Source organism: Lepidochelys kempii, chromosome 1 (assembly GCF_965140265.1).
Source record: "Lepidochelys kempii isolate rLepKem1 chromosome 1, rLepKem1.hap2, whole genome shotgun sequence".
Lineage (NCBI taxonomy): Eukaryota > Metazoa > Chordata > Testudines > Cheloniidae > Lepidochelys > Lepidochelys kempii.
The window spans coordinates 186,305,318-186,326,108 of record NC_133256.1 but is presented as its reverse complement, the minus strand read 5'-3'; the positions used below and the strand labels follow the sequence as shown (position 1 = coordinate 186,326,108).

The following is a 20,791-nucleotide window of genomic DNA, read 5'->3' as shown; positions in this document are numbered from 1 at the left end:
ATTATCGATTTGAAATCCTGGGTATCACTGAGAGCAAATTGATAAGTGTATATGAGAAGGACTTCAAGAAAGAGAAGAAATATTTCATTTACTCAGGTTGTAGTGAAAGCAAATACTCAGAGGAGTAGCACTCATTATGACCGATTCTGTGGAAAAATCACTCATCAATGTAGGAACCTATTAACCAATGCCTCCTATATGCCAGAATCCAAACCAGATTCCTAAAGCTGTCAATCATATAGTGCTATAGTCCAACAAAGGAACTTAGCGATGAGGATAAAGATGACAGAATACCTAAACATGACTTACTCCTTGTGATAGGTGACTTTAATGCTCAAGTAGGATGAGTGGTGAAGTATGTGTTGGGAACTAACAACCAAAATGGCAAGAGACCCACTGAATTGCACATGGTGTACAACCTAGTTCTTGTGAGTACTCTGTTCCCTAACAAAGACATGATTGCACAGGCAAACTTAATTCTGGCATTTCCTAACTTTTCAGTGCTTGACTTTGCAACCTTAATGTTCTTTTAACATACTTTCTTTTTTTGGTAATACATATATAGTCACACACAGGTACCGGCTCATAATGAGCTTGGATATATTGACATTCCATTTACAGTGAAGTAGAATGAAATTCTCAAATTATTCTGTTGTAATGCCACGTGCAAATGGCAATTCCACCTCACTTTCTGACTGGGCTGCTCGTAAATGGCCCGACTGAGCCTGTCCATACTATTAACTGAGTTTGTACCTAATTAATTGCATGGTTGATGCTAAATTCTACACTGGATTTGTGTGCATGCACAACATGGCTAATATGCAGTTAGTAAGCTGTGACAACTAGCCATATGTCCCTATGCCCGGGGCCTAAGCTAGCAACATAGTTTCCTTCCAGTAAGCAGATCATAACACTTATTTTGTTGTGTAGACAAGACCCACTAATCACATTTGTTTACCTGGCTGGTTGGTTCTCCTCTCTCCTAGCTCTCTGGGCGCTACGACATTCTGGAGCACAATACCCCACATGCTGCTTGTACAGCAGCATGTGCTTGTCCTCTGGGCACTCCAGCTCCTGCTGGGGCACTACAATATAGCTGATCAGATTTCCCAGACTGAATTGATAAAAACTCAGTTAGGCAGTGGGATAGGTGTGAACATGCACACACATGGTTGGTCTGTGGAAAGACACTGCTGTGTGGACACAAATGATTTGTGTTTATTGTACTCAGGTAACATGAAGGAGTCATGAACTTATAACAGAGTTTTTCTGAGCAATGTAGACAGGGTCAGTGTTTACCAATATCCATGCTATGCGACAAGGCCTACTTATTATGGAGAGGTGGCAGCCCCTGTCGTTATATTTGCAGTCAGCTTCCATTATAACTTTTTGTCCTTAGTATCTTTGGCTTGGAAAATGTATTTACCTTGAAAATCCCATTCTGACTCTAAAGGCAAAGAAGAACAAAAGATCTTTTGGGGTTTGGAATATATACAGGCTTTTGCCAGGATGAAGTGAGATTCCTTTCCCCTTTGGGCATTAACAAAAGAATAATGACAGTCCTTTATGAACACTGAGTCAATCTGTAAAGTTTGTTAATTAATACATTTTGTAAAAATCTCATCTGCATTTAGTTTTTGATCAGTGCATTTTATAAAATAAATAAATAAATAAATAAATAAAATACATGCAATATCATGAATTTCATATATAAGTAAACTAGTAGGACAAAAATGTGTACCAAAGATTGTAAAAATATATTTTACTGTGTTATATTATTTGAGACATAGGATGTGCACGAATGCAGAGTATATTGGAATGCACAGTGAATTGTTATGCACGTGCAGAAAGAGAAAGAGGTAAAGTTGCAAATATGGTTATAGCTTTTCCATAATCTGACTGCTATGTGCTTTACTGTGCAAGCCTAGCCTGACTGCGCAGTTTATTTTGTTGGAATAATTACAGTGAAAAAGGAACTCAAAAGATATTTAGGCTCTGATCCTGTAATGTGATCTACTAGTATGGACCTCTGAGCTCTTGTGGCATCGCACTTACTTCAGTGGGATTCCACATGAGAGTAATGGGCCCCATACGAAGATCAGGGCCTATGGCCTAAAACTGCCTTTGAAGTGAGAATTTAATATTGTAAATGTGCTCTTTATTCAGCGTTAACCTGTGTGGTCATTCTAGGATTGAACAACGCAGCAATAATGTAAGTGAAGCTGTGAATATGGTATGAACAGGATGCATTCACAACTTCATGTTCTTGACTAGCAGTAAGAGGGTTTCCCTCTCCAATACTGTGTGCATAGGAAGGTTTTTGGCAGATTCTTCCACCACTGCTGTGTTACTATTGCAGCTGAACTAGCAATGATGTACTAGTGTGTACCAGATACTGGCATCTGCCTACCAACTAACAGTAGGTCTGTATGGCATAGTGGTAAAAATGCGGGTGGCCAGTATACACTACCACTTAGACCACTGCTAGCCCCAGTGATACTACACCAGTGCTATAGCAATGGAGGGACACAAGGCTCAGTGTAGGCATTATGTCTTTGAGTGAGAAAACCTCTTAGTGCAAGTCAAGGACATAAAGCTGTGATGCAGAATGAATGAAAGTTGCCTCTGTGCACAGGACCTGCACAAGCTAAGGGCTTGCAGAGTGATTTTCAAAGATGTGTGACACCCAGGAACTCCCCCTGAACTTAACAGGAACTATGGAGTGCTCAATACTTTTGAAAAATCAGGCCATTAAGTGCTTTGTCTCTTGGTACATAGGAGACATTTAACACATATTCACATGTAACATCTATTAATTTCAATGGAAATAACTTTAATGTATCAAGATGACAATATAATCTCGTAGGATTCTACTTATTTAACTATATTGGTTCTACATCAGAATCTTGGAGGGTTATTTCTGAAGCCTATGTGATCCCAGAGTTTTGGTTACAATTCTGTTTTCCATCAGTTTTAGTAACAGGATTTAAGTGATAAAACTTACCATGTCAACTTCTGAAATGCTGTCAATACTTTCCACCTGCACATCAATGCCCACTGGTATCGGTGAGCCTTCAAAATAGCAGAACAAAAAATGTGATCTGAAGTGACAAATGTTTTTAATATAAACCTATATGTTAATATAAACCTAAACAACCTGCATTGTTCACCACCTCCCCACACACATGCTGCCTTGAATTAATTTTAAAACTGTTGTGTGCACTGAATCCAACCTTAATAACCAAATGAGAAAGTCAATGACAATGAAAGAAAACCTGATATTAAAAATCTGATCAAATAAGCACATGTCCTTCAGAGATCTCTCTGCAACCTAGCACAGGGTATGACTGGGATTTACAGCAGGGCCCTGAAGTTTGGTGAGCATAAGAAAATTTTCTTATGATTCTGAAACTAATGAAGCTTACACAACTCATTAGAATGGCCCTGTGGAAAACTTACATAAATACCTGTATCAAATACACCAATGCTTGTAAAGACTACTTAATAGTGAAAACATTTCCTCCTCCTTCTAAAGAAAATTATTTATTATACTTCTAAAGTAACTTTACCAGGTAACTAATAAAAGTTTATCCTATAATAACTTGAAATGGATATATAGGTCCAATAAATGGGAAACCTGCTCATTGACTGCTAAGTAAAACGATATTCTAATCTGTTTCTCAGTGCTGGTGTAACTACACTGGTACTAACAACAATGCAACATAAGAACGGCCATACTGGGTCGGACCAATTGCCCATCCAATCCAGTATTTTGTCTTCTGACTGTGGCCAGGGCCAGGTGCTTCAGAGGGAATAAACAGAACAGGTAATTATCAGGTGATCCATTCCCTGCCACTCATTTCCAGATTCTGGCAAACAGAGACTAGGGACACTTCAGAGCATGCAAGCACTAGGGAAGACATAGCTCCCAGGTTTTTACCACCACATCATGAAAACCTGCTCACCGAAATATTAATTATTATATGACTATGGAATGGCAGTAAGGACACTGGCTGTGATGACCAGGGAGAGTATGGGAGAATATAGATAGATACTAATTTAACTGCTGTAAGATTTTATAAATAAATTAAAATCCTGATCAAGTATTTTGCAAGTCAAAGCTCCCATTCTGCCCACTATTCTGAATTTCAGAGCTCTGGACAGCAAACATAAGTTAAAAATCCATCTACAAAACACAGGCAGAACAGCTAGGTGACTGCCACTGACACATACTGGAACTTTTTTGGTCTTAAAAATATAAAAAAGTGCAACACTAAAGTTAAAATTAAAACAAGGTCAGGAAATGCAGAAGTTAAGGTTCCCAGACCAATGCTAACAGTTATGCTTTACGTATACATGAGTTATCCAGTATATTTTACAGTGAAGATCCCAAGCCTGAAAAAACTTAAGCATGTGCTTTACTTCAAGCACATGAGTAGAGACAGTAACATTAATGGGATTGCAGAAGTCTGACAAAGCAGAATTTGGGAGCACCGTAAGTGCAACCTACATCTAAAATAAAAATAATATTACGTTTGTAGGATTGTGGCTTTGAAGCCAATTGAACTACTCACACGCATAGTTATAAACATGCCAAAGCATTTGCAGAATCATTACCTCAGTCAATAACATGGAACAAGAGAAACAGGAACAGAGCATGCACCTGCAATACGGCTGAGACATGGTTGCTGTCAGAACATTTGGACTATAGGGGAAAGAAACAGCTGAGGATGTGGGAGAAAGTCCAAGAGAGCTCAACATGAGAGGAGAGGAGAAGAGAGGAAATAAATTTGCATTTAACAATTATTGACCATAGATGATATTATTTTCACATCTCTGATGCTTAATAAATTATTTTAAAAATGTAAATGAAGGCACCTCAATACAGTATACATTATTTTCATTGCTCTGAACTAACTTATGTATACAAAAAGAGAGAGGGAGATTTTTCTTACATTAAGAAACTTTACATAAAATTAAAAGTAATACTTTGTATCTGACCCCTTTAAATCTCTCTCTGCTTCTCCTGCTTCTTTTTGGCAGCTCTCAAGGCTGTAGTAGCTTCTGCAGCTGCTGTGTCTCCAGCCTCAAATGGGCGTTTAGGTCGGTAAATCTATGTAGCTATGGATTCACTGGCCACTACCTCCCCTCTGCACTCGCCTAACCCCACCCCTCACTCTGAGCTAGGGCAGATCAAGCACTCACAGAGCTCTAATCCACCAAGTGCAGGAGGTACAGACTTCTCCACTCCTTTTGATCCTAATTTGGCAAAGTTCTTAAGCACATGCTTAACTTTAAATACGTGTTGTCCCTTTAATTTCAGTGGAACTGCTCACATGCTTAATGGTTCAGCATGTGCTTAAGTACCTTGCTGAATTGGGGTCTTTCTATACCCTGTCCCTCCCCTACCATGCAACAAATGCATACTGGTTCTTCTCTGTTCTGGGCTTTTTGGTTCTATTAGTTGGGTTGGAGCATTTGGCCCTGTGAGTCAGAGCCAGTTTCCACTGAAATCAATGGTAATTAACCATGGGAACAGATGACCAAGGGAGGAGATAAATTCTCCATCACTTGGACTCTACATTGAGATTGGATGTTTTTCTAAAAGAAAGGGCTTTAGTTCAACCACAAGTTGTTGAGTCACTGGATGAAATTCTATGCCCTGTGTTATACAGAAGGTCAGACTAAATGAACATCATAATCCCTTCTGGCTTTATTAATCAATGAAGGAATGGAGAGGCGTCTATTGATATAAAGAGCACCGGGCTGAGTCCTAAAAGAGAAAGAAGAATTAACAACTCACTCTCTCCCAGAGGTGGAGTTGATCAGAGTTGAGGTACAGAGACGGGACAGAGTAGAAAAAGCTTGCGCTGATGGTGTCTATGCCACAATGCTGCTGTTAATAAATTGGGAACTTCAGTGTCTGAGGCTGACAATGAAAATAGTATCAAGAGAAAATCTGGGGTTTTATTTTCCCAGTTTGACAAAACGGGGGGATGGGCAAGAGGAGTTTGAGCAGCTCCAGTTAGCGTATTTCCACAAATCATTATTTTAGAGGGATTAGTGATTTTCACAATGGAAGTTCCGCAGACTTTCAAGGTAATTTCTCCTCAGCAGCAAAACCAAATTATTTTCAGATGGATTTATATTCATGCAAACTTAAGTACTGCCTTGTGGAATCAGTTTTTCTTCATTTTATTTATTTTAGAAGGTTTAAACCAAGCAAATGTTTCTCTCATGAGTGCGGAGTTTATTTTAATCAGCAGCCTGAGTGAAAGATAATAGATGCATATGCACGTTACGTAACTTTTTCTAAAACTGAAGGTCCTCACAAATTCTGCAGCATGTTAGGGTCAATTTGTATGGTAGGAATGACAAAATCCTATGACAGACTTTAGAGAATTCAAAGGCATTTTTGTGCAGTTATACCTTTTACCATGTAGTTGCTGCACTGCACCTGCATTTCCATAGGATACACGTAGAATTTAGGGGAGTCAGCTAGTGAATTCCAGAAGCTTTGATCCTTCCACAGTGCCATGATAATCAGATCATTCATTACCCATGAAATAACTTAACCCTTTCTTTTTTGTTCCAGTTTGGAAAAATTACAATCTTCCAACATTAAGAAAGAGGGTCAATTACTAGTGAATGGTTTGCTATTTTTCCAAGCTCCCACTACTAGATGGAGTATCAGACCTCTTCCAGTTGCATGCAGTTGTAACAGGGTGTGTTGGCTTTTTAAGGAGGCTACAGAACCAGCATAGCCCCCTCACCTCTCGAGTTCTGAGACCTAATGGGAGTTGTAGGCTCTGCAACAATGCATATTGGGAAAGGGGGAGGCATATAAAAAAGCTCCTGTTCCCTCTGGCAAGGCAGGGAACAAGGAATAAGTAAGACCTAATGATGCTCCCTCCTGAAAAGGGCCTCGGAGGGAGGTCAGGTGGACAGAAGGGTCAGGGAACCACAGGGAGAAGAAATTACTGTGGAATTTGTTACAGTTCCCTGGGGGGACAGAGCTCGGGGGACGGGGGGGGGGGGGCGGAGTAATAAAGGGTATTTTATCTTTGTTCATCTGTTTGAAGTATTTGAGATGGGATGGTGCCAGAAGTAGCCAAGGCCTAGGATGGAAATTAGAGGACTATCAGAGTGAAGGAAGAGGACTTGGGCAAGAAGAGCAGACGGGGCTTGAAACGTTTATTGAGTGCTATTTTCCTGTAAAGACTGTATCTTCCAAAAGAGGGTGGGAGGAAGCCCCCTTCACTCCCTGCATCACTAGGGGAAAATTTGTGCAGTGTGCAATAGGGAACATACGATTTCACTCCAGTGTAAATGTGAACAGAGACTACACACGTGCTTAAGTCTAGGCTTAGATAGTTCTTTTCATCTGTAGATCTCAAAACACTTCACTAAGGTGGACAAGTAGAATTTTACTGTACATGTAGGGAAACAGAGGCACAGAAAAATCAAATAATTACCCAATATATAGTCATTGCAAATCTAAACAAATTAAAAGGTGAGAGAAATTAAAAAGTTGAGGCTAGAATTGAAACGAGCTGGAGAGTCAATGAGGACAGAAGACCTAGGAGAGCTCATCCAAGTAGCAGAAGATTCAGAGGAGATTGCTCTTGCACAAAGAGAAGAAGAGGATGCCAGATGAGTGAAAGGAGGGATGTGTGGTAGACTCTAGCAAGTCCTCAGCAGGTGATGGTAGAGCAAGACAGTGACTTTTAAAAAAGACTTTCAAATAATGTAGTTAAGAAACACTAAACAGGAAGATTATTTAAAAGGAATTCAAAGAGCAGCTCTCTCTAACCACCTCTCTCAAATGGGAGAGTTCTGCCTGTCAATCCAGTCTGATTGGTGACACAATAGATCATAGCTGGACAGGAAACATCATTTTGATATCTGGAAGTGATCATTTGCCCAGAGTTTAAAGTAAGAGCGTGGAAGTTCTGCGTGGTGTTAGCAATGCAATTTATTTTCTCCCTCCTCCTGTAGTCCAAGTTGGATTATTTTCTAAGAGTTCCACAATACCTAACAGACAGCTAGGAGACTTAAGGCCATGATATTTTTAAAAGGGCATTATAAGATATTAAGAGATTTGCATGTGGATCCACTGACTTTCCTTTCCTTTCCTTGGGTAACATGACATGTACTTTTAGGCAATTACAATTTCTGAGGATGAGGTTTGCACTACTGTACAGTTGCTAAATACATAATCCCTCCCTGCTCCCCCATTGGCAGAGGAACACATCATGCTCACTCACGTTGGTCTGGCTTTCAAAAGGACAATAAAAGAAGGAACAGAGTCTCCCCACAGTTCAACCTTTCATCAGGACTGATTAGTACTGTAGTAAAATTGGAACAGAAGCAATGCGGGTACAGGTAATGCTAACAGGAGCTAATGGTATGTGGAATCATAATTTAGGCTGCCTCCATACTACAGATTAAATTGTTTTAGCACATTAGGAGCAATTTAAGCAGATTAATGGCTAGGGGAAGTTGTGTAGATCATGGCATCAGGGAAGTGGGCAGCATTCAAGCAGTGGGGGTGTAACAATGCTGGTTCTGGCGGGACCCAACTGAGAGTGCCAATTCAGGACAAATTGCTTAAAGCAGGGCAGTTATAGCCCAAGGGTGGGGTTTTTCCACCTCTAAGGCAAACCAAACCAGCCAGACAGAGAGGACTTTGGTTTTACCCCACAGGCTAATCACAAGTCACAGAAGCAATTCCCTTAGATACTCCAGTTTCCCAGTATCACCACCAGTGCTACTCATTATGGAGACAAATGGTTATGAAAACCAATACCCCAGTAAAAGAAAAAAGGTTCTCCCAATCCCAAAGGACCAAGCCCCAAACCCAGGTCAATATACAAATCAGATCTTACCCACAAATCACGCTGTTGCCAATCCTTTAGAATCTAAATCTAAAGGTTTATTCATAAAAAGGAAAAAGATATAGATGAGAGCTAGAATTGGTTAAATGGAATCAATTATATACAGTAATGGCAAAGTTCTTAGAATAAACTGCAGGTTCAAATCAAGTCTCTGGAGTACATCCACAGCTGGGATGGGTCTTTCAGTCCTTGGTTCAAAGCTTCAGTGTAGCAAAGTCCTTCCAGAGGTAAGAAGTGGGAATGAAGACAAGATGGAGATGAGGCATCAGCCCTTGATAGTCTTTTCCAGGTGTAAGAACACCTTTTTGTTCTTACTGTGGAAAATTACAGCAAAATGGAGTTTGGAGTCACATGGGCAAGTCCCTGCATACTTTGCTGAGTCACAAGGCGTATCTGCCTTCTCTCAATGGGTCAGTCATATAGCTGATGGTCCTTAATGGGCCATCAAGCAGGCTAGGCAGAGCTGACACCAACTTGTCTGGGGTGTCACCCAGAAGCATAGCATGATTTTGAAATACAGACAGTATAGAACCAATATTCATAACTTTAACTACAAAAATGATACACACATATAGACAGCATAATCATAACCAGCAAACCATAACCTTGTCTTAGACACCTTATTTGACCCCCTTTATACAAGATTTGGTGCCACTACAGGACCTTGGTTGCCAAAATTATCTATACGGTCCCAGATTATATCAATAACGTCACAGGGGTATACTTGTATGGACAGACGCGTGCGCTCTATGACTATGATGACACAAATTGGACGGTTTCTGTTGACGCTAGCCTTTACTTGGGAAGCAAACCGTTTTAGGGCTTGTCTAAACACAAGGGTTTACTTTGCACTAACTTTTGAAATGGCCTGCATACACATGACACAAACCCTTAAGAGAGTAACTCTGCAGTCTATACTACACTTACAAAATGTAATAAATTCCTTGTGTATTGAGTTAGTGCAGACTAATGTTCATGGGTATACCTCACTCTTATGCTGTACCATTCTGGGACTTCTGAAGGACAATCCAGCAGGTTCAGCATTGCTGCAGAGATTTGGAGTAATTCCCAAATTTGAAACAAGACAATGCACTGTGGGATGGAGTTGGGAAGACTGGCTGAAGTGCAGCTGCAATGCTTGTGGCTTCTTGAGCTCACACTGGGGAAAACTTATTCTAAACTGCTCTAGCCCAGCCACACCTAAGATAAAGATTGTTCCTTGCTGCTGCAACTAGCCACTACAATTAAAGCTTGTAAAATGTCTCCGGCAGCTTTTGTTTTGACTCAAGATGTTGTACAAGCATTGTAAACTCAAGGTGCCCCAAGCAATGGTTTCCTTTAATTTTTACATTTTTTTTGGAGCAAACAGGGCCTGTGTGTGAAAGAAGGTGTTTGTAGCTGCCTACCTGTGACACTCAAACTACAGAGCTGTGAAATGAAAAAGAAGCAAAGAGAAAATCCAGCCAAGGAAACAATGTGACAGCCAAGCTTTGGGAATAAATTATTATAACACTGAGTCTTTTTCTTTTTTTTTTTTTTAAATGTTTGAGTAGAGCCAGAGCTATGTTCTGAATTATAGGTTTGGTTCACTTAACCTCATTTTATAATGAGCTGCAGGCAAAGCAGCATTTCTTTGGCAAGAAGTAGAAACAGCACATTAATAGCCTGCTGGTTTTGATTCATCTTGACATATCCTATTTGTGGGGTTTACATATGCAAATTAATCTATTAATAAATTAGTAATGTCAGAACTGAATTTTAAAAACATCATTTGTTAAGAGTCAGAAGGACAAATTATGCTTGCACTTACACCAGCATACATCTGGTATAACATCACTGATTGCAATGGAGTTATACCACATTTACACCTACGTAAGTGAAGCAGGATTTGGCTCAATCATCCTAAAATAGGTGTTCTCACCTCCACAGGGCCACAAATATAGGCGGTACAAAGAAAACTTAAACTGGACAGATTTGAACTGAAGAATTCCCCCGGCAGAGAAATTCACAGAGGGAATTTCTGTGAGCTTTAGGCTGATGGACGGTGGGTAGCCAGATGCTCTTACCCCTGGAGTAAGGGGAAGATTATTTGTTGTGGGAGGAGACTCAGTTGGGCTACGTTACCAAAATCTTTGGGCCCAGCTCCATGATGTAACACCTGGGAAACCCAATGGGGTGTAACTGAGGACAGAATTTGACCTATTTAAAAAAATTCTTTTGCTTTTAAAATACATGCTCTTTACCCAACTGTTCTGACCTGATTTTCCTCCCCTTCAGTATTGTTAGCTAATGCAGCTAACTGAGCTGAATAAATCATGCTATGGGGCACAAGTGCATGTGGCAGATACAAGTCCACCAGGAATCACAATGATGAGAAGCTCTGTCTATTAAGCTTGGAAAAAGCATCAGCTTCCTGAATGCACAAAACCGGAGTGCTGTAAATCTCCCCGCCCAGCCCACCCCCATCATAAAGCCAGATTATGGCTGATGCTGGGCAGATGCAGTAGGGGGGAGAAAGCACAGCAGGCCCTCTTCCCCACTCCAGGGTATCTCTGCAGGTTGCAGCTGTAGTTAGGCAGGCTGTACTGATAGAGCCAGTCGGCCCCAGAGAGCGGTGCTTACAATGGCCAGGGCCCCACACTCTTCATGCACACCAGGAGAGCTTCTCTGGAGGATAGCTCAGTGGTTTGAGCATTGGCCTGCTAAACCTAGGGTTGAGAGTTCAATCCCTGATGGGGCCATTTAGGGATCTGGGGAAAAAATTGGGGATTGGTCCTGCTTTGAGCAAGGGGGTTGGACTAGATGACCCTTCCAACCCTGATATTCTATGATAAAGAGATTGTGCTTCTATGAAGTAAGAGCTATAACTTTTTCAGGTGGTCGCACATGCCACTAACCAACATGCTCCTGGGGTGTCTTTGGAGGCACTGGGCCCAATTCACCTTGGCCCTGCACCTCGTGTAGTCATTGCATAGCTGCTAAAATACGCTACCCCAGCAGAGGGGGGGGCATTTGCACCCATTTTACACTGGGGTAAGTGATGCACAAGGGTAATAGTGAATGGAGCCCAGACCGCCTCCAATGCTACTTCAGTGTAGCGCCTCCTCTTTTTCACCAGCATCTCTCAGGCTCTAAAGAGACTCAATTAAACCTCTATGGTGTGGAAAGAACTACATCCCGAACAGATTGTTTCCCCACTAATTAGTATTTCATGGCTTCCCCCACCTCCACTTCCCCTCAGTTACCTGTACGGTCAGAGTGAGAAACCATAGCCAGACAACACGCTCCCTCAAAAGAAAAAAAGTCTTTAAAATAAAACAGGCCAAACCATTCAGCTAATAAGCGAATAATCCATAGAACAGTTTCAAAGGGTAATTTTAATGCTATCATACCACTGTGATGTTTAAAGGAGGGTTTTTTGGTTGGCTAGTTTTTGTGTGAGTCCAGAGCTGCAGAGACCAATGGTGACGACATCCAGATTAAAGAGAACAAAATCTATTATCTGTCTCCAGATTTATTCAATAATACTAGTCCAATTTCCAGCTTCCAGGAATAATTATAGTACTGCACATGGTTCACATCCTCCAAGTAATACCTAACCTATATTTTAAACTAGGCTGTATTGTTCGTATTGACTCTTTTCCTTTGGTGTCTTTAACAGTACACATTCCCCATCACCAATTGCATCTCATCCTGTATTTAAGCTTCCCTTTGCGAAACACTTCAGCTTTAGATGAAAGTCAATCTCCTTGAAGGAAATGCATATCCTGTATCTTTTCTGTCCCGGGATTAATTAAGGTACCCTATCCAAAGTCATGTTCTGATTGGTTAGTTGAGGCTTGGCCCTTTTGATGATGTCACAACTGTGTATTAACTACCAACAGAAGCCTTGATTCACCATTGTGTTACTCATGGAGTACTTCACAGAGAGCTATTTGCTGTCATGGAAATGCTTTTTCCTTCCACAGATGGCATTTCCATAAATTACAATTCCTTGAGTGGAAAAGCAGGAGGGAGGAACACCGAGGTAACTTGCAAAGCCATTGACTGATATATTTCAGATTACTAGCTTCACCTGTCTTTCAGAAATAGCTTTCAGCGAACATCGTGGTGGGGTTTCATTGTGATAAGGAGACTTGCCTGTTGGAAAACAGACCAAGACCACTAGCCGGCCACCAGACAGTAATGATATTCAGTTACTAACGTCTGGATTTAAGTCAGCAATCTTTAACAATCCTCTGAGCTATCCAGTCCACCACGACCAGGAGATTTTCATTGTCCCACGTCCAGTTTGCCTGTCATGGGCCAAATCCTGCAGAGCTTCAAACAAAACTCTAATTGACTTGGCCTTATCATAGAATCATAGAATATCAGGGTTGGAAGGGACCTCAGGAGGTCATCTCGTCCAACCCCCTGCTCAAAGCAGGACCAATCCCCAATTTTTGCCCCAGACTTATTTGGTGACTTATTAAAGCAAGACTTGCTTAGCCTTCCCTTTCAGGATATGGCTGTGCCTCAGGTTCCCTGTTGGCTGGCTGTCTCCCTTCTCCATGTCAGGGATAGTTTTAGCCCTCCGTTCCCAAGGTAAGCAAGAGTCCAATGGAAAATGTCCAAACAAAAAGGCTTCACTCGGTTTGCTCTCTGAGCCACAACCCTCCTTCCAGGGACCTTGGGAACTTTTCCCCTTCTGAGACAACCAACTGGTTACAGAGGTATCAGCACATTGCTTCTTGAAGGCAGAGCTGAGGCATAAGTGGGCCCATGTTCTCCTTCTGCCAAAGCCTTCAGTCCTGAGCAGGGGCATCATTTGCTATGAGGCAGGGCAGACTCAGTTGCCCCTGCCCAGATTTTTGTTTGGCCTCCAATAGACTTTTCATAGGTCTATATGCTCCACTATTTCTCCCCCGGCCTTTGCAAGATATAATAAATCACAAAGAATATTCTATATGCTGACACAACTTTGGCCCCCCCCTAGAATTTTTCTGAAATGACACCCATGGCCCTGAGGCCCTAAACAATAAAGTAGCTATCTGCTCCAGCCTTAGACATTCCCACTTCACTCTTCCTTCCCATCCCATAGCCCCTGAGTTATTGCTTGCTTGTCTGTCTGATTCTTAGGCCTTCTCTCTTGCTCTTTTCCAGGCTTCTTCATTACAGCCCATCCCACACTCCTTCTCTGTTGGTAGCCCCACTCTAGGTCTTGCCCACCCAGACCCAGTTGCTGAAGAGTAACGGTGGTGGGCGGTGCTGCTACTCTCTTTCTCTGGGTCTCTTTTTTGTGGAATGAAGGGGAGCATATTTATAGCCCTTTCCATTTCCCAGCATTTCTTGCTGTAGCCTGCAGTTCCTATTAATTCATCCAGGAATTACAACCCCTCAGAGTGCTTTAATCCTGGGCCAAGACAGTAACAGGAATGTTGGGCCTGGGGACTGCCTTTAGCCAGCATGTGCTTTTACAAAGGCCAGCTTAAACAGCACTGCATTCTGTGCAGCACTTTTTCTAAAAAACTACTTCCACTATAGCCAGCTATATACACTGCAAGTACGTAGTTCTGCTCTGATTAGCTACTGGCAGTTTCCATGATTTGCATACTGTGGGCTACATTATCAGCTAGTGTAAATAGGCCTACAGCCATTGACTTCTCTGAAGTCTATGACTATTTACAGCTGCTGAGAATCTGTCCTTGTATATTTTATTTTGTATTCACAATTTGGAGCAGGCCAGCCCGTTTCCATGAATCATGAACACAGAACTGCTGACCCTGGTTCAGAAGCGCCTTTTAGCAAGGCACCTTTCTCGATTTTAGTGTAATAACTTAGGGCCAAAAATCTGTAATTCATAGGTATGTCATGCCTCAACCTCAAAGGGACATGTCAATGTGTATCCAATGGCAGAAACTGGCCCTCTAATGGGATATCCAAATTATGAGAATCCCATATGATACCTTTTTTATTCACTTACAATGTAATTAAACAGGGAAATAACAATCATGCAAACCAATAACACAGGAGTCCAAGGGCCAATAAACCAAAAATATACGGTTGTGGTTTTTTTAATTCAGTGCTTCATGCCAACTCAATATACTCAGGAATTGGTAACTTGCTTAAAAACTTCAAAACAAATTTGATGAGTTTCAGGAATTTGCTAATTGCTACTAGACTGCACAGTTTTAGGGGGATATGTTAATGCAACGTTTTGATAAGAGAATTCTATCTGTAAGAGTAAAGATAAAAAATTACTTAGCTGTGAGTAGATAATTTGGCAACTCTTATTACAGTTGTGCAAAGAACAAAAATTGTCTTTTGTTCTAAACTATTTCTTGGTTTAAACCAAGAAGGGGAAAAATCTCAGTTAAACCTGACATTCCAACATGACCTTGCTGGGCACAGGTTTAGCAGCTTATAGTGCAAGAAGAAACTATTAAATAGTATAGAAATGTTAATGCAGCTGGCTGCTTACCTCCAAATCCAGGTCTCATTGCAAAGTCATGGTTGTCTATGCGGAGAAGCTGCTCGGCCTTTAGTGGGCGTACTTTGGTGCTGTCTAATTTCCTCGTTTTAATATCTCGTTTGCTGTGTTTTAAAAAACAATCAAGTCAGGAGCTTCATTGCTGACATTCACAGTAATGATTAAATTAGATTGAGGGGGGAGACCCAGAGTGGAAATGCACAGGACAATTGTACTGAAGGAGAACATCAACAAGATATGAAAAGTTGGGGGTGGGACACACATGTCCCCTTCTATCCCCTCAGAGGTTGCATCTCTGGGTGTGGGAGAGCATGTAACAGAGAGATAAACACTTGATGAAGAAACTGATACATTAGTTTTCACCTAGCTACCTTCTAATCCTGTTTGGAAATAACATAATATGTTTGTAGCTTTCATGTGAGCCACACTAAGTCATATGTATTACTGGGGGAGTGGCGATGACCTCATGTAGCGGTTGCTCAACACTCTTCATGAGAGCATTTCTATTGTTTTTCAGGAGCTCTGATGTCTCAATTGTTTGCAGCAGGACTCTAAAATTTGACAGTGAGATAATCCTGGGGTCAGGGAGGTGCCTTTTGGTGTCCCCCTTAAACAAATCATTCAGATTTGGCCAAGTTAGAAGCTGAAAAGGAATCACCAGTTCTAATTTATATTTTGATTACTACAGCTCATTGCTAGATTTACTGCCAAAACCAGCCAACACTCCATTAGCACTGTGCCTGGCACCATCTCAGAATGCCCTACACCTCTGAACCTCCAAAGGAATACAGACAACACAGATGATCCTTTTCCTGCTGTTGCTGGAACCAGGACACCATACATGCTAGACTCATATCTAGAGACTGGTGTTAAAATTATGTTCCCTTCACAACACTTTTTATTAAGCAAAGGCTCAGACCACACAAAAAAATTACACAAGCTGGGAACAGAACCTAGGTCTTTAATGTGGCAGACTCATGTCTCACCCACACTGTCTCTCGGAAAGAATGTATTGAAGTTTAGCTTGGCTATGCGGTATGTGAAGCGTGACTACCCCTGCATATGTTTCCACTGTTTCAGTGCGTTGCGTGTCCTCCACCAGTGGCTGGCTTACCGAGACTGTTCCCAGCTATTGTAATTACTCTTTTAGTTGGTGTGGTAGAGGTCTCTGCTGAAAGTTCAGGGTTCAACCCCCTTTTTTTTGATGGGGAGGCAGGGAAACAATGTTAGTGGCACATAATAGAATTGGTTTTCCTCTTTTCCCTTTTTAAAGAAAACCCAGGAAATTACAGGATAAAAATATCAATGTTAAAAGAATGTTAAAAAGCTTGTTCAGTTATTATTTATTATATTTATCACCATACCCATGAGGAGCCCTCATCATAGACCAGGACTCCCTTGTGGCAGGCCCCAAAGACAGAACAATAAGAAGCCACATGCAGTTACTGTGAATCACGTGCTTCAAATGTACCTTTCTGCCACTCAAAGTGGATTTTCCAATGTGTTTAGTAAAATCTGCATTCACTAATGTAAAAAGCCTAACATTTCGCCAGTCAAAATGTTTTGTTCTTTATAGTAGGGAAAGGACTAGGAGAATCATCTCTTTCTCATGTACTTTTGGTTAATGCTTTAAAATCTTCTTTGCGAGAGAACGCAGATAAATAGCTTTGGAGGGGGAATTTGGGTTACGCTATTAAACCAGTGAAAGTTGTAGGTTAAGTAACATTTTTCACATGGGATTCTTTATAAAAGGCCACTCATTTAACCAAGGCCATCTCTCGGCAGCGTCCCTAATAATCCTAGTGCTGGCTGAAAGGGATTTCCCCAGGAGGAAAAAGAGGTTACTGGAAAGTTATACCCTGTTGAAATGGGCTGGAGATCATGCCCCCTTTAGAAATGATGCCAAAGAGAATCAAACAAAGAAAAATTAAATGTATTTGGCTCCTTTCTGCAGCTGCTAAACTCTGGGATCCTCTGTGGCTTGGAACCTGCAATCTAGTCCCAATTCCAAACTTAACGTTGCAAGTGGTCTATAGAATATAAGCATTTGAGGCCAGATCCTCAGCTGGCGTATATCTGCTAACTCCATGGATTTCGAGGGAGCTACGCCAATTTGCACCTGGTCCTGAAATTCCTCTCCAACTCCCTTCTCTTTGTATGGAGGTCAATGTTGTGACATGCTTCTCCCTTTTATCTTGCCTACCTCACAGGAGTGTCATGTGGATTAATTAGTTAAGCTCTTTGAAACCAAAAAAAGTTGCTTTAGCACCAAATATTATTGCAATCATACGGCAATAGGTCTGTACAGTATGTCAAGCAGGATTCTACTGTGGATGCACATTCCCACTGTCAGACCCCTCTCCCATTTTGTGAATTGTTATGCCAGTGGTGGATACTGGATCAACAGCCAGAAATTCAAGTCTGCTATTCACAGAACAGGACAAGTAGAGGGAATCGTAGCATACACATCTCTCTCACATCCCTACCAACATTCCTCAACTCAGATGAGCAGGGACCACCTTGAGGTGTTAGACAGTAGGTCAGTCTCCATTCCCATGCAGTTCCTCACCCATTTGCACAACTAACAAAGTGCCAGTTATTTCCCATTTTGATAGCGGGATTTTTTTTTTAATGGACAATGAGTCCAGTGGTGATGACTCCTAGATATTCAGTTCATTTCAGACGGACTGCTGAACAGTCATAACTTTCAGGTCTGCTTAGCTTGGACTGGATTTGAACCTGTGACTTAAAGATGAGTCATTACTAGTTCCCTGAGCCGTGCAGCTTTTCCATGCACCTCAGTTATTAAGTTACGATTGCTTCCACTACCATGTATCTCTTATACACAAATTCAGCAGGCTATTCCGTGATTCAGAAGTGGTGCAGCTGCCAGAGGAGTCCAACTATGCTGTATTTTATCAACATATGGCATGACATGAATAGGCTATGAGCCCCATGCTGTCCATTATTACACAATGCTACGCATACAGAATATGGGGAAACAATCGCCTTCTCTTTCGTCCTCCCATAAATTTAACTATTTATCAAAATTTTTCCTACTTTCATGATAAGGCAGTATTTTGATGGATTGGGTTATTATTGGCAGTAGATTGAGACCTGGGATTTTTATTGACATATTATAATGTAAACATGGGAACACGTTCAAAGGCCTCACATGTATGATATGAAATTGATCTATACAAACTGTTGCTGGGGGGGGAAAGCCATTTCACCCAGAAACTTAAATGCAAAAGGCTTTATGTCACTTTTTTTTTCCTTTTAAAGCAGCCACCTCATATTTTTTAAGCCTGCCTTTTGCTGTAATAGTTAGATGCAATAATCCCAACTAAAAACTAAATAAAATATATTAAACAGCTTAAGCTTTGGGATTTGCAGTTAGACGTGGAATAATTCCATAAATAAAGTGTCGTGGATAACTATATTCCAGAAGAGTAACATACTGTAATATTGGGGGGAGGGAGGGATAGCTCAGTGGTTTGAGCATTAAACCCAGGGTTGTGAGTTCAATCCTTGAGGGGGCCATTTAGGGATCAGGGCAAAAATTGGGGATTGGTCCTGCTTTGAGCAGGGGGTTGGACTAGATGACCTCCTGAGGTCCCTTCCAACCCTGATATTCTATGATTAAAATGAAAACCTACTTAAACTAGCCTTATTCTGTTGTTGAAAAAAGCATCTGCATACAATAGTTATTACACTGATATTTAGTGCAATAAAGATAATGTAATAATGATTGCATAAACCCAACTTTAGATATGAATTTGTTTCTGATGGTAGAAAAAACCTGAAACTCTTGAACGACTATATGTTGACAGCGATACAATAATCGCAATACTTAACTCTTATGTGGTGCTTTACATTTTCAAAGAGCTGTACAAACATTATCTAACTGATCACATATACACACCCACCCACATTATATAAGTATTTAGAATTATGATACAGAATGATCAGTGATGGAAACGTTACTGTAAAGTATTATTGCTATTTGTCTCATGGGGGCACCCAAAGGCCCAAGTCAAAACTGGGACCCCACTGTGCTAAGGGCTGTACAAACACAAAGATCAGTCAAGTAGGACTCTGAACAAAGAGAATACCTTCTTAGGTTTGGTGACAGACACAACATTTATTAGCAGAAGAGCAGCAGCGAGCCAGGGTTTATAGCTTACCTGTTATACTTTTTCATGGATGAGCATTTCTGTTGATGATGATGATGAAAATGATGATGATCACTTTGAGAACTGACACTGGTTAGCACAGCTGTTGGCCAGAGGCAGGTGAGGAGTAGCAGCTTTATTACCAGGACCATGTCTACCAAAACAGAAATGCAATGGATTCAACCAATCCACCTCAGTGACCTTTCACTTTTAGTGGTCCTGTTATTTAGAGACAGCATACCATAAAGAGAATGCAGGTATAATGAGGCATCACTAAAAACAGAAGACAAAGGCATCCCAGTTTTGATTTCCTCTCTGAGCTCTCCTTTTATTCTAGCAAATTGCAAAAATTCCTTAAAATCCACACACGAGGGTACCTGCTGTCAAGCAGCTGCAATTTGCCTTTAGAAATGTAATAAATATAACCACTTATTTTGTTGATTCTCCGTTTGCGCCACTGCTTCCACTCTTTCAGGGTAGGTTCTTAGTCGAATGAGAGCTTACTGAGTGGGTGATAAAGCAAATGTAGCCCTGTGCAGACAAAAGGGTGATGTCAAACATTTAATCCCCCTTAATCCCACACAACACCATATAAAAATCTTTCATTGTCCTATAAAAATATGTGCTTAATGAGACAAGGTCACTAAACTAATCTTAGTTACTGTGTATATCATCAAAATAATTTTCTACACAGATCAAAATATGTCATTAATTGAGTAAGCAGCGTTTGTCCCACATATTACTGACATTATTTGCTTTTGTGATTTGGGGTAGCAAGCACAGAGTGACCAGGTGTCCAGTTTTCAACTGGAACACCTGGTCGAAAAGGGACCCTGGTGGCTCCACTCAGCACTGCTGATCATTGCAAAATCAGGACATAGCCCTTACACAGAGAATGATTTTCTAAAATACAAGCACCTGTTCCTCCAACTGACTTCAGTGGGACCTGTGGGAGTTCAGCACCTCTGAAAATCAGGCCTAGAATGTCTTTGAACCCTTCAGCCAAATTAGCTACAATTCACAGCACTGATCAATACTCTAGAAAATTAAATGTCAAATTCTGGGCTCTTCTTTTTCTTCACATTGGTGAACATTCAGTTTCTAGCTCTCGTAAAATACATTACAATTGAAACTACAGTCTGTCTGATTTCTTATTTTATTTGCCCACTGCACTTTTTAGTATATGCTATGAACATAAAAGGAGGGCTGCCTCAAATTTTCATAGTCCAATATCCAGCTGTACTCTCATC

At 41.0% G+C, this 20,791-nt stretch overlaps 1 protein-coding gene across 6 annotated transcripts in view; it reads right to left on the bottom strand.

Annotated features, from left to right (window-relative positions):
• GABRR3 (gamma-aminobutyric acid type A receptor subunit rho3) overlaps positions 1–20,791 on the bottom strand; it is a 92,326-nt gene that overhangs the window by 25,282 nt on the left and 46,253 nt on the right. For 3 of the 6 annotated variants that reach the window (XM_073305049.1, XM_073305075.1, XM_073305060.1), the window contains exons 2-4: positions 19,554–19,695; positions 15,358–15,470; positions 3,005–3,072 (exon numbers count right to left, since the gene is read on the bottom strand). In XM_073305049.1, coding sequence (XP_073161150.1) covers positions 3,005–3,072; positions 15,358–15,470; positions 19,554–19,693 — 321 coding nt within the window. In that variant the 5' untranslated portion in view covers positions 19,694–19,695. Of the gene's footprint in view, positions 1–3,004; positions 3,073–8,888; positions 8,972–15,357; positions 15,471–19,553; positions 19,696–20,791 lie in introns of those variants that run through there. The other 3 variants (XM_073305069.1, XM_073305094.1, XM_073305084.1) reach the window with 3 other exon arrangements.